Source organism: Ictidomys tridecemlineatus, chromosome 12 (genome assembly GCF_052094955.1).
Source record: "Ictidomys tridecemlineatus isolate mIctTri1 chromosome 12, mIctTri1.hap1, whole genome shotgun sequence".
Classification (NCBI taxonomy): domain Eukaryota; kingdom Metazoa; phylum Chordata; class Mammalia; order Rodentia; family Sciuridae; genus Ictidomys; species Ictidomys tridecemlineatus.
The window spans coordinates 65,439,195-65,452,229 of NC_135488.1; the positions used below are offsets into that span (position 1 = coordinate 65,439,195).

Genomic DNA, 13,035 nt, shown 5'->3' on the forward strand with positions numbered 1-13,035 from the left:
TGGGAAAACAATTTGGCATTACCTAAGATTGTCAGAGTCTTCTTTGACTACTGATCAACAGTTCTATTCCTGTGTGTATTCTTATTAAGTACTACCCAATATGGTAGTTACTACTCAGTTGTGGTTATATATATATATATATATAAATTAAGATTAATTAAAATAAAATTTAAAAAGTCAGTGTTTCAGTTGTACTATCTGCCTTCCAAATGCTCAGTATCCATGAGTAGTTTTGGTGGTGGCTACTGCTTTGATTAGCTCAGACTGACATTTCCATCATAACGAGGAGTTTTTCTGGCCAGCACTTTCTAGATAGTTTCCTGAACAGAAAAATAGTTCTAAGATTATTTACAGCAGTACTATGTATAACTAGAAAAAAAGAAAAGAAATAATCCAAATGTCTATTCATAAATGCACAAATAGAACTTTATATATTCATAAAACTGACAACCATTCAGTAGTGAAAAAGCAATGAACTATAGCTATACATGTCAGCATGTGTAGATTGAAAAACATTCTGTTGAGTGCAGAAAAAATAAAGCAAGTCATACAAGAAAGCATAAAATGACTCAACTTGTATATGTTAACATAGGAAAACCTGTCATATAACTTATTCAATATTTTATTTTCACATGTGGTTTGAGATGCACCTCAAAGTCTTGAAAATGTCTGAGTAGGTAGCAATAATAGTATAATGCTTCTGACATGGGATCCAAGGTGGAGAGCATTTCAAGAACCTAGAGTCATGTCCAAAGATCTGCTAAGTTCACTGGCCTCTTGTCAGCCAGGAGAAGTCTTCTGATAGCATCTGGTCAGGTTCTGCCCACTCTTCAGAGAGAACATCAGAATTCATAAGGAGGTAGCCCAGTGGTTCTAACCTTGGCTGGATTTGATCACTGATCCATCTCTCCATGGATCCAAAGAAGTTCAATGTTAGATCCTTCAAGTTTGAACAGTTATGGAACTAGTCTTAAAACCTGGTCCCAGACTTTGTAAAGTATTTTTCCGTGAGATGGAAAAGCACAATATATAATTAGTATTTTACTTTCCACATGTATGGGTTCTCTTAAAATGTCTAGAGCTACCTTCTACATCTTTGGATCAGCAGTATAATGACCTTTAGTCTACTCTGAATGAATTGTAACAGATTTCCAATGAGTAGCATAAAAAAATAACAAGACCTGTTGCTAAATAATAGAATACACTGTGTCCAGAAAAATCAAGACAGGGAAAAGATAGTTGGATATTTTAACATCAGAAAAGAGTCATCAGGGAAAGATTTTGGAGAATAAATCATAGGATAAAGAAACTCGGCAGCCAAAAATAAGGTGTCCCAAGTCTAGATGAGGGAGGAATCTGGTGCCTTCCTGAACAAAGCCCAGCCCCCCACCCCCAAGACCAGCACAAGTGTGTGGTGTAAGGACTTTTACTAAACATGCATTTCAGAATGTTGTAGTAAGATGTGGTTATGGTCATTTTCCTATTTTCTCTTTTAATCAGCTAAAAATATAAACATTTTGGTGAAGAAATGGTCCACCTATTTAACTCTATAATTTCCCTAACACCAAGTACAGAAATGTCAGTGAAATCTGTTACATTATTTTCCTGCCTGAGAATGCAAAGGACCAGAACTCTGCAACGTGGGACACATAACTCTCCTCTTGACCTTTGAAACCAGCACAGCCAGGGGGCTGTACGTACCACCACTTGCTCTGTTGTCCTGTGGCAGTTTCAGCACATGCCTGCCATTCGGAGTTTTGGAGTGTGTGTTGACATCTCTGTGTGTGGAGATAATCCGGTGCTGGGTTTGATCAGGACATGATTAGCATGCCTTGCTGGTATGCTATCAGAAACCTCACATTAAAATGTCCCACCCGACTGCAAATTTGTGCGGCCAATTTGGAAAGCAGTATGGAGATTTCTTGGAAAGCTGGGAATGGAACCGCCATTTGACCCAGCTATTCCCCTTCTCGGTCTATTCCCTAAAGAACTAAAAAGAGCATACTGCAGGGACACTGCTACATCGATGTTCATAGCAGCACAATTCACAATAGCAAGACTGTGGAATCAACCTAGATGCCCTTCAATAGACGCATGGATAAAAAAAAAATGTGGCATTAATACACAATGGAGTATTACTCTGTATTAAAAAAATGACAAAATCATGGAATTTGCAGGGAAATGGATGGCATGAGCAGATTATGCTAAGTGAAGCTAGCCAATCCCTAAAAACCAAATGCCAAATGTCTTCTTTGATATAAGGAGAATAACTAAGAACAGAGTAGGGAGGAAGAGCATGAGAAAAAGATTAACATTAAACAGGGACGAGAGGTGGGAGGGAAAGGGAGAGAAAAGGGAAATTGCATGGAAATGGAAGGAGACCCTCATGGAAGGAGACCCTCAAAATTACATAAAAATTACATACAATGGAAGGAGACCCTCAAAATTACATACAAGAGGAAGTGAGGGGAAAAGGAAAAAAACAAGGGGGAGAAATGAATTATAATGGATGGGGTAGAGAGAGAAGAGGGAGGGGAGGGGAGGGGAGGGGAGATAGTAGAGGATAGGAAAGGCAGCAGAATACAACAGACACTATTATGGCAATATGTAAATCAGTTAATGTGTAACCGATGTGATTCTGCAATCTGTATACGGGGTAAAAACGGGAGTTCATAACCCACTTGAATCAAAGTGTGAAATATGATATATCAAGAACTATGTAATGTTTTGAACAACCAACAATAAAAATTAAAAAATAAATAAAATAAAATAAAATAAAAAGGACTATGGAAGTAGTTCAGTGGTTAAGCACCCCTGGAAAAATAAACAAATAAATAAAATGTCCCACCCACGGAACAGGCTATGGCTTTAGGACTCAACTCACTTGGGCACCTGTTTGGGATATATTCAGTCTACAATTTCTTTCTTTCTTTCTTTCCTTCCTTCCTTCTTTCTTTCTTTCTTTCTTTCTTTCTTTCTTTCTTTCTTTCTTTCTATAAGAGCAGGAACTTTAATCAAAATAGAACATTAAATGAAAATCATCAACTGTTAGACAAATGGGCATTTAATAGCTACTAAACAAAATGTAATCCTTTCTATGGTAACTAAAAAAAATCATTGTAAAATTTTACAGGAGGAGAAATATTTGGAAGATGACTAGAAACCTTGGGAAGTCTGGTGAAAAGAGAAAATTCAAAATATTCTGGGTAACTGTTCAGGGTAAATGCAGGAAAATATAGCTTGCAAACGAATGTATTCCAGTTTAACAAATATCAGATCCTGTCCTCTGAAAGTAGCAGCTTTGGGCTGCCTGAATAGTTGCACAGGGAGTGCACTAAACAAACCAGAGAGATACCAATACCTCTGCCCCAGCGGGAAAATCATTCCCTGCGGTTGTCCACAGGGTCACCCTGACTGCTCTATGGCTGCTACTGCAGCCATTCGGGTGGAAAGCGTGATAAGCCTGATTTGTGTTTCCTAAACTGGACACAATCGTGTCTGCCATTTTTTTCCCCCTTTAGATCAAGGCATTTGGCATATTTCATCTGCCTAGTAATTAATGCTTGACAAACTTTTGCTGGAGCTTTCACTTTTTTTTTTCTGATGACTGATTTGATATAGTCTTAGAGACAAATTTGGCAGAGATTTTTGTCATATAATAGTTACTTGCACAAGCAAAGGAACCGAGGTCCACATCCAGCTGTAATTTGCTACTTGTCACCTGGTGGTTGTACCTGACCAGTGCAGGGCTGTTCTGGGGACTGGATGGCTTTTCAACATTGGGACTTATGCCCTAGTCTAATGGAAGAGTGGTTTTAAATTAAGATTGTGTTTTCTTTCATAAGAACCAGACTTCCTGGGTTTAACCTGTGGCTTTCTCACTTTGTAGCTTTGTGACTTCTGGCAAGCTATGGAACCTCAGTGTGTAAATATACATGTTTATACCTCCACACACAGTGGGGATAATAATAGGATCACTACAGGAAGTACACTAGATGGTATATATGAGGCACTCAGCACAATGCCTATTTGTGGGAAGCACTTAATAAATTTTAGTAGCCATTATAATTAAGCACTTGCTTAATTAATTATTTTTCAAAAGTCATTTTAGCCTGATGGAATCTGTAGGAAAAAAGGCCATTGACCATGAAGTTCATACTTTCCTATTTCTAAAAATGTAGGTTCCAAAGTTTATTTAAATTCATTTATGTTGATTTATCTAACTTGAAGTTAACTATTGGGTTCGTCTTCAGAAATGTCTATTTGACACTGTAAGCCCAATCACTTGCACGAAGATGTATCACCGTTGGTGTATATCAGGTTGGTTCTTAATATCTATTGTACGTATGTGTGACACTGAATGCCATAAAAGCAGAATATAGGCATTTTTGTTGAAAGGAAGCAAGAGCCTTTGCAAGGAGAAAATTGTCCTATCTCTCAACCAGTGTCAGAATGTGGAAATGTTTACAAAATGCTCATTAAAAGAAAAAAGGGATTGCAAGATAGAAACAAAATCTAGTGCACAAGTTTATACTAAGGAGATAAGAAAGGCTAGGCCCCTCTAGGGGATTTTGTTAGCCAATTACTGCAACCTGACTTTTGGGGGGAGAGGAAGAATGAAAGGGGGAGGGGGAGAGAGAGGAAGAGCTTCCAAACTTGTCGGCAGTGACATGAGACATTTACGCTCTGCTAGATAAAACTGCCACTTAGAGCTCAGGAGAGCTAGACTTTCCTGGGTTGGCCTGGGGGCTTGAGCGGAGTCATGGATTCTCTGGTCCTGCGGCTGTGCGCTGTCTTCTGCCTGGTGGCTCACTCCGTTTCTGGCAGTCCCATCATGGGCCTTGAGCCTCTGGAAGAAGATATGCCCTTCTTTGATGATGTCTTCTCAGAGCAAGATGGTGTTGACTTTAACACCCTGCTGCAGAGCATGAAGGACGAGTTCCTCAAGACGTTGAACCTGTCGGACATCCCTATGCAGGACTCAGCCAAGGTGGACCCACCAGAGTACATGCTGGAACTCTACAACAAGTTCGCCACAGACCGGACCTCCATGCCCTCTGCCAACATCATCAGGAGTTTCAAGAATGAAGGTAAGTCTGCATTTTCACTGATGAACTTTGGCTTGGGCTTTTTCCAAGAAGGTAATTTTCAATGCATGGGAATATGGATAAGGATGAATACATCCATTTGGGGGTACATATATACCGATAACCCCAAACAGTGCCAATTTTGATCTCTACCATTTATATGGTTGTTTTGGAACCCCCCCAAAAGACACAGAAAAACACCTTTTAATAAAAAGCCGCAGAATGTCTATAGTTACGATATCCTAAGATCTTTAAAAAGTTTCAATTTAGGCAACAAGTAACACAAAACTATTGGTGGACTGCTTATATTTTTGTCACTTTCCAGATGGGCCTCAATTTCCATTTTGGTTTTTACTTAGAATGGAAATAGTAAAAAAAAAAATAAATAAATAAAAGCCTGGAAAGTTATATGTTTTTTTTTATGTTGTTGTTTTGCTCAAACTTTGGATGCTTCTATTTTGTTACGTTATTTAAGAAATCTTAGAATAGGATGGAGACTTGGATTGTGCAGATGCTTCCTGAGGTTGAACTGTGTTTTGATATGTTATGTACATCCTTGGAGCGCTGTTTATAGGAAGTATGCAACTAATGATCCAGCTTGTCATTTCTGTATCTTTATGAAGAGGAATGTACAAGCTTTAAATTATTGCTGAGAAATGTATTTTCTCCTCTCACATCTTTAAATTCAGTAACCAGATCTAGAGAGCTAGCAAGTTAGTCCTTCATTTAGTACGGTACTAGTAGAGGAAAATTATCTATGATAGAAGCTGTGGATTGAAGGAGATGAATTCTTTAGTATTTTCCAATCATGCTTTTACAATCATTAAGCAGACATAAAAGAGGTTTTGATTGATGTTGTCCAGATGTTCTGAAAGCCAAAAAGCAGTGGCAAGAAAGAACTCAAGATGTGAAATTTTTAGAGTTGGTTGACTTGGGTATTTATGGATAATTAATTTACTCTATCCAAGCCTCAATTTCCTTATCCATAAAATGGGAGCTGTAATACCAACATAACACAGTTGAGGGAATCATGTGAGGCTACAGATAAGCACTTTGGTTTCCTATGAAGGGCTGGAAAAACTTTTATTGTTATGAATGCATTGCTTAAAATTGTAGGCATTGGAATGAATGCTGACCAGGTATATCTTATGCCTTGAGATATTATTTGCCTTTAAAATTGACTGCTAAAATGTATATGTAGTAACATATTCCCAGTAGAAAAGCCAAGCTTAAAGATTCCTTTTGGAGGAGAGTTTGAATTGGAAACTGAGCAACCTCCTACTGTGGGTATGCTTCCTAATGCCTCTCAGCACTTGTCCCTAAGTGTCTGGCTCAGGGTGTGGGTGGAGAAGTGTCTGCAAGCCCTGAAAAGCAAGAACACTTTCCGTTCTCACTTCTCCTGCGGAGGATTTGGGGAAGCCATGTCAGAATGTGAAGTCTACCCAGTTTGTTATTGCTGAAGATCAGTGTGGGCAGGAGCACGTGTCTCTGTGGGCACTCAGCCCCTACACCTCCCTCTGCCAGTCTGTGGGAGGAAATGCAGTCTGAAGACAAATGTCCCCTCACCGGTATCACTCTGTTGGCTGCTATGATCGCCCATCTGGTCCTTCAGTTCTGCTCAGTTTAGACCCAAAATCTCCAAACTTAACTCACGTGGAAAAAGCAAGTGCCATATCCAAAATGGGAAAACAATGCCTTTGGTTCCCTAGCTCCACTCCTCCCTCCCTGCATTGTCTAGGGAAGTCGGTTCTCTGCATTGAGATCTAGTCTCTTTGGGTGCAAAATAGACAGAGGATCCTACTTGAATTATGGGGACATTGTAAGAACTACTTCAGGTCACACTTGCAAAGCCCTTGGCATGTGAAATTTGTGAAGAACATGAGTTCTCTTACTCTCAAATGTAACTCGTCCATCTATCACTCACTGCATCTGCGTATGAAAAGAACTTCAGTGAGTTAATTTAAGAAAAAAAACAATTTTATTGGGTTATAATAGTCATACAGATATCTGCATTTATTTAAGGTATATAATCAGATAGGTTTGCACATATGTAAGCATCCACCATGACAAATACAGTTAGTCTATCCATTAGCACCATTTTTTTAATAATATCCATTATGCAAATTTTTCCTTATTTGCCTTTGCAAACTCTCTCTGCCACTACAGTGAACTTTTACTTTGCACTTTTCTCATGGAGAGACCAGTCTCCTCTCCCATTTTTGGTCTTTTTGTGTTCCCTGTCCAGAGGAAGTAGTCTCCCTAATTTTTATACCAGAGAGACAACTCCCAAGTTACTTCTGTTTCTTACGCCCAAACCTGATATGTTATCGATATATGTCATGCCCTTAACTCAGTTGGCTTGATGCCCAGAATCAACAAATAATTAACATCTTAAGACTCTGTCTCTGTTTAAGGCATCATGGTAAAATACAGATGTAATAGGGAGTTTGAGTCATAGTAACTGCCTCAAGGATGCTGGCAATCTAGTTGTGAAGATTCATTCATAAAAATTACAACAGAAACAGAGTAAATGACAAAAGTCAGAGGGAAGTCAGAGAGAGCAAGTGCTCAAGTGACTCATAACGGAGGAAGCTTTCAGATAGGGATTTGTTGTAAGGAGGTCTCATAGGGGAGAGGCCAGAGATGGATAGGGGAAGGTGAGGCAAGAGGGCCTTCTGAAGATAAAAAGAGTATATTTAAGTGTGCAAAATACAGGAAAAAGGGGAGGTGTTTTTTTAGGACATGAAGATATCAGTCTTCAGATGTCTTATCTAATTGTCAAAAAAAATATTAATAGAGCAATTGCAATGTTCTGTGCACTATAGAGGATGAATAGGAACTGTGGCTGGATCGAAAGACCAAGACCCAGTTAAAGCGGGTCTTGACAGTCATCCCAGTGAGTTGAAATTCATTGCATAGGTCAGTATTTCCCACTAACAGCGTGGAAGGTTATTTGGGGTGGTATCCAGAGCAAATTGTGAAGTACATGAAAAATCATTACATATCTTTATTAATGTAGATTTTGTAAAACTCCAAATAATTATCACCTCAACCATAAGCCTTTCTGGTCTTTTAAGAGACATTAAGTATAAACTAATTATATAAAGTTGAATAAAAGTATGAAAAGAATATAATCTGGTAGGGATCCCACTGAAATCATTAGCTGGATATACAATTGGGGAATGTTGCTAAAGATGATAGAGAACCCCTCAATTGGTGGTCCTTGGTGTTGTGGAATCCTTGGACAGTCTGATGACAGATGTCCTCAGGGATTCTTTATAGATATATATTGCCTAAGTCAAGTATGCAGGAGCTTTGGGCTCACTGTAAAAATCTCAGATAGAAAGTCAACATGATAGTTTGGAGGTGTGCTTCCATGACTAAAGGAACTTTTAAGAAGTGTTTCATAAAGATTCTTGAATGATTTGTATGCATGCTGAACTCCTTGCAAGGTGGTGGAGGTACAAGACTAAGGCAATCCATCTGCCCTCAGTATTCATTTTCTCCTACTCCTCCCTATAAAGGATCACAAAATCAACTGCTGTGGTCCCTGATTAATGGCTGTTGTTATTGACCCTGATAGGCTTTGTTGACTAGAGCCAAGGCCAACAATCTTTTTTCTGCAAAGGTCCAGAGATAGTCAATATTTTAGACTTTGCAGGTCATATGTTCTCTGTTGAGACTACCTAACACTGCCCTCAACCATAGACAATGGAGAAATAAATGGGTGAAATAAATGTGCTCCAATAAAGCTTTATTTAAAAAAAAACAAAAACAGGTAGCAGGCTCAATTTGGCCCATGAGCCATAATTTACCAACTCTAAGTCTACATGAAGATCTTTCAGGAAGACCAGTGCCCAACTGGAAGGCCAGATCTCCAACTCTGTAGGGATCTCCACCCATGATAAATACAAACAGGAAAAGCCATGAAGTCATTATCCATGAGAAACTGCAAGAAAAAAACAATCACCACATACCCCCGTTTAATGACTCTTTACTGGTTAGAAAAATAGAGTGCTCTTCCACGCCATCTCCAAGGTCCCTTCCAGATCTGTAACTCAAAGGAAAGCTGAGAGTTCTCCCATCCGTTTGGCGGTTATTTTCTGTGTTAGTTCTGAATTCTCAACTCAGCTTAGCATTCTGTCATTGACCTTTCGGTATTTTCTGTGTCACAGAATATTAACATGGTTTTTGTTTTCATTGATCTTTTCCGTTTATTTACTCTACATCAAACTTCCTGCATGAGCAGGCCTTCTTCTGACGTAAAAAAAAAAAAAATCTGTTTTTCTATAAAACATACAGCAAGTCTGATTTTTTGCAAATCTCCCCCCCCTTTTTTTTTCCAGATCTGTTTTCTCAACCAGCCAGTTTTAATGGACTCCGAAAATACCCTCTCCTCTTCAACGTGTCCATCCCTCACCATGAAGAGGTGATCATGGCTGAACTCAGGCTGTACACGCTGGTGCAAAGAGATCGCATGATATATGATGGAGTGGACCGGAAAATTACCATTTTTGAAGTACTAGACAGTGAAGGGGACAACGAGGCTGAAAGAAACATGCTAGTCCTAGTGTCAGGGGAGATCTATGGAACCAACAGTGAGTGGGAGACTTTCGACGTCACGGATGCCATCAGACGTTGGCAAAAGTCAGGTTCGTCCACCCACCAGCTGGAGGTCCACATTGAGAGCAGACATGACCAGATCGAAGATGCCGGAAGGGGACAACTGGAAATAGACACCAGTGCCCAGAATAAGCATGACCCTTTGCTTGTTGTGTATTCTGATGACCAAAGCAATGACAAGGAGCAGAAGGAGGAATTGAATGAAATGATCGCCCATGAGCAAATCCCGGAGCTGGATAACCTGGACCTGGATGGTTTTTCCAATGGACCTGGGGAAGAGGCTTTGCTACAGATGAGGTCGAACATCATCTATGACTCCACGGCCCGAATCAGAAGGAACGCCAAAGGAAACTACTGCAAGAGGACCCCGCTGTACATCGACTTCAAGGAGATTGGCTGGGACTCCTGGATCATCGCTCCCCCAGGATACGAAGCCTATGAATGCCGTGGTGTTTGTAATTACCCCCTGGCAGAGCATCTCACGCCCACAAAGCATGCCATTATCCAAGCCTTGGTCCACCTCAAGAATTCCCAGAAAGCTTCCAAAGCCTGCTGTGTGCCAACCAAGCTCGAACCCATCTCGATCCTCTACTTAGACAAAGGTGTCGTCACCTACAAGTTTAAATATGAAGGCATGGCGGTCTCTGAATGTGGCTGTAGATAGGAGTCCTGTGGCTTATTTAATAACTGTAAATGTGTATATTTTGTGTTTTATTTAATGAGACTATTTAATGAGGGTGTACAGATAACAGAGGCTTGCTGCCTTAGGGAAATGGACAGATTGGTTTATTGTAGGAAACGCATAGTTTGCTAAACAATCTAGTCCCTTGCAAACTGTTTTTGTCTGAACTTGCCATTTCCAGGCAGTCCCATCTTTAATAGGAATGGCAAGTCACACTACTTATTCTCCAAATCAATATGGAAAGAGCAACCCCCAGCAAAATACAGCATCAGAAAATATGTCTATAAGGATATGTGGACATGCATGAAATTAGGAAAATCTTTTTGGCTCTAGAGGAAGATAATACTCATATACATGTATGACTCACTGAAATATATATGTATGAAAAGCCAATGTATGTTCTCGGTCACCTCTTCTCTGAATAGGGTCTATGTCACTATTAAATTCACATCAGGAATTTAATAGTCGTAGGAAGTATTAACCATTGTAGGAAGATATCTGAAGATATCCTGTTATCTTCAGAGTGTCTGAAATACTCTGGAAAGTGTAGCTGTTGTCAGTTGAGTTCTGCCATGGCTCAGAGCAGCAGGCCTGGTGAAGGAGGCTGCATGCTCGAGAGGAAGGTTTTTAAGATAACAGAAACCAAACAGCTCCGGGAGGCAGTAGCCCCAGAGGTACAACAGCACAATAGCAAAGAAGGAGCCCCATAGGGACTAAAGTGCTCTAAAGGGTAGCGCCTGGTCAAGAATTGAAGACAGAGGGGACTTGGGGATGAACTCAGATGATAGGTCTTTCTGGCTGCAGGGTATAGAGCAGTTGGGAGAGGGAGAGGTGGGAAGGATATAGATGGTGTCTTCAGATGAGTTTGTAAAATCCAAAGCAGTTCTAATTGGACAATCAAATCTTTTAGATGAAATAAAAATGATCAAAGAGCCAGAGGAGGGAAATAGAAGGGAACTGTTTGTCAGATTCTTCACTTCTTAAAATACTTGTCTGTGCTTCATAAACTTTCTCTGCTTTCTCTCTTTTCCATCTTTCTCTCTTTCCCCAATTATCCTGTGTCCTCTGTCTCCATTGGCCTGCTGTGAGCCGGAGGGAGATCTCCAATAGATTCGCTCTCAGGGAGAAAGGAGTTAGTGATCTAATGTCTAGATTTCCCCCATGATATTTAATTCGATTTTATTTTAATAATAACCTTTATTACATGTTTTACGCATGAAGAATACTCAAATACAAGAAAAAGAACACCAGAATCCAGATGAATACATTGAAATGTGGGAGTAGGCACATGAGCAAATGACTTACAAACTTAGCTTGAATTTTGAGATCAGATTTGCTCATGGTAAACACCTTGCAGCTTTCCCGTTTTGCCTTCTTCCCATTTTGGAACTGGCCAGGACTTAAGGGCTGGGAAGTGTTCCCAACAGGAATGATCTGGCAGGCAGCTAATTCCGCCTAGATGGAATTTCGCCTAGGTTGGACGGACATTGAGATTCTGGCTGCCGTTTTAGCGCCCCTGAGCAGAACCATGCTCTGTGCAGGAGGAACCAGAGTCCAGCAGGTCCCATGCCATCCTGATGTCTCCAGGCAGAGGACACAGACCATTTACACTGAACTAGAGAGTGTGGTTTTCAGGATGTTGCCACACCCTGCAGAACGCTTCATTAGGAAATCTTGTGCTTTTTATTTTTAGCCCTGGAAAACTATTAGCTTCCTTTTGCAAACCTCTTGAGGTCATAAACTCATGTTGCCCTAGAAAAAGAGGTCAGGAAAGTTGTTTTGAAGATCCTTTTTCCCAAGTTGCAGCCCAACTGAGTACATTTATTGTTCATTGGTTCCCAGAGGGCAAATGCTCAGGAATTCTTTGCCCCTGGAAGAGTGATATTTTGACTATCAATGGTAATTGACAATTTGAGGTAACCATAGTACTCAGAAGCACTCATTTCTGGGCTGACTTCCATGAGATATGTGGGCACATGTGTGTATGCTGTGTATGGGCAGGTGGCTTTGGGTAGCCTCGCTCAGCATCCTTGGTGGAAGATGGTGCATTTTTCATACTCCATGGTACGCCACGTAGTCTCAATACTCCACGGTACTTCTCCTAAGGACACTGTAAGAGATAAACAGTAAAACCTCTTAAACTACATAGGATAGTTTCTTGGTAAGTTTTATTTATTTTTATGTCTAAAACACATAAGAAAGTGGTGTGCTGATAAATCCTTTACAACCAGCATGCGAGGGTGGGAAAGAGTCCTGATTCACAAATCTCAATAGTGTGAACACTCTCACCATGGCCTACTTTAAGCTACCAGTGTGATCCCATTTGGCTTGCAAACTTCCTGAATCTATAACAATCAGCTCTAGGGAGCTGTGTGTGTGGCAGCCCCAGCAATCCATGCCAATATTAGAAAGCTGACCAGGTAACAACCCCTTCATCCTCGGTGCCCACTGCTGGCTCTACCAAGCTTCTAGAAAATCCTTGTCTTGAGCACTTGTAATCACTATGCTGTAAAAGAGAGGTGAAAACCTAGGCTGTCTGCAATCAGGCTGCATATCCCAAATGTTTCTCCACTTACTGCAGTCTAGATATAAACCTGTGTTTCTATGATGTTCTTACTTGTAAAACAGGAAGACAGAATGTCA

The 13,035-nt window shown here is 40.2% G+C and overlaps 1 protein-coding gene across 1 annotated transcript; it reads left to right on the forward strand.

Annotated features, from left to right (window-relative positions):
* Positions 1–4,671: 4,671 nt before the first annotated feature.
* Bmp10 (bone morphogenetic protein 10) lies at positions 4,672–10,725 on the forward strand. Its single transcript, XM_005322097.2, has 2 exons — positions 4,672–5,090; positions 9,434–10,725. Exons 1-2 carry the CDS (start codon positions 4,763–4,765, stop codon positions 10,372–10,374), a joined length of 1,269 nt encoding a protein of 422 aa, XP_005322154.1. The 5' UTR covers positions 4,672–4,762; the 3' UTR covers positions 10,375–10,725.
* The last annotated feature ends 2,310 nt before the right edge of the window (positions 10,726–13,035 follow it).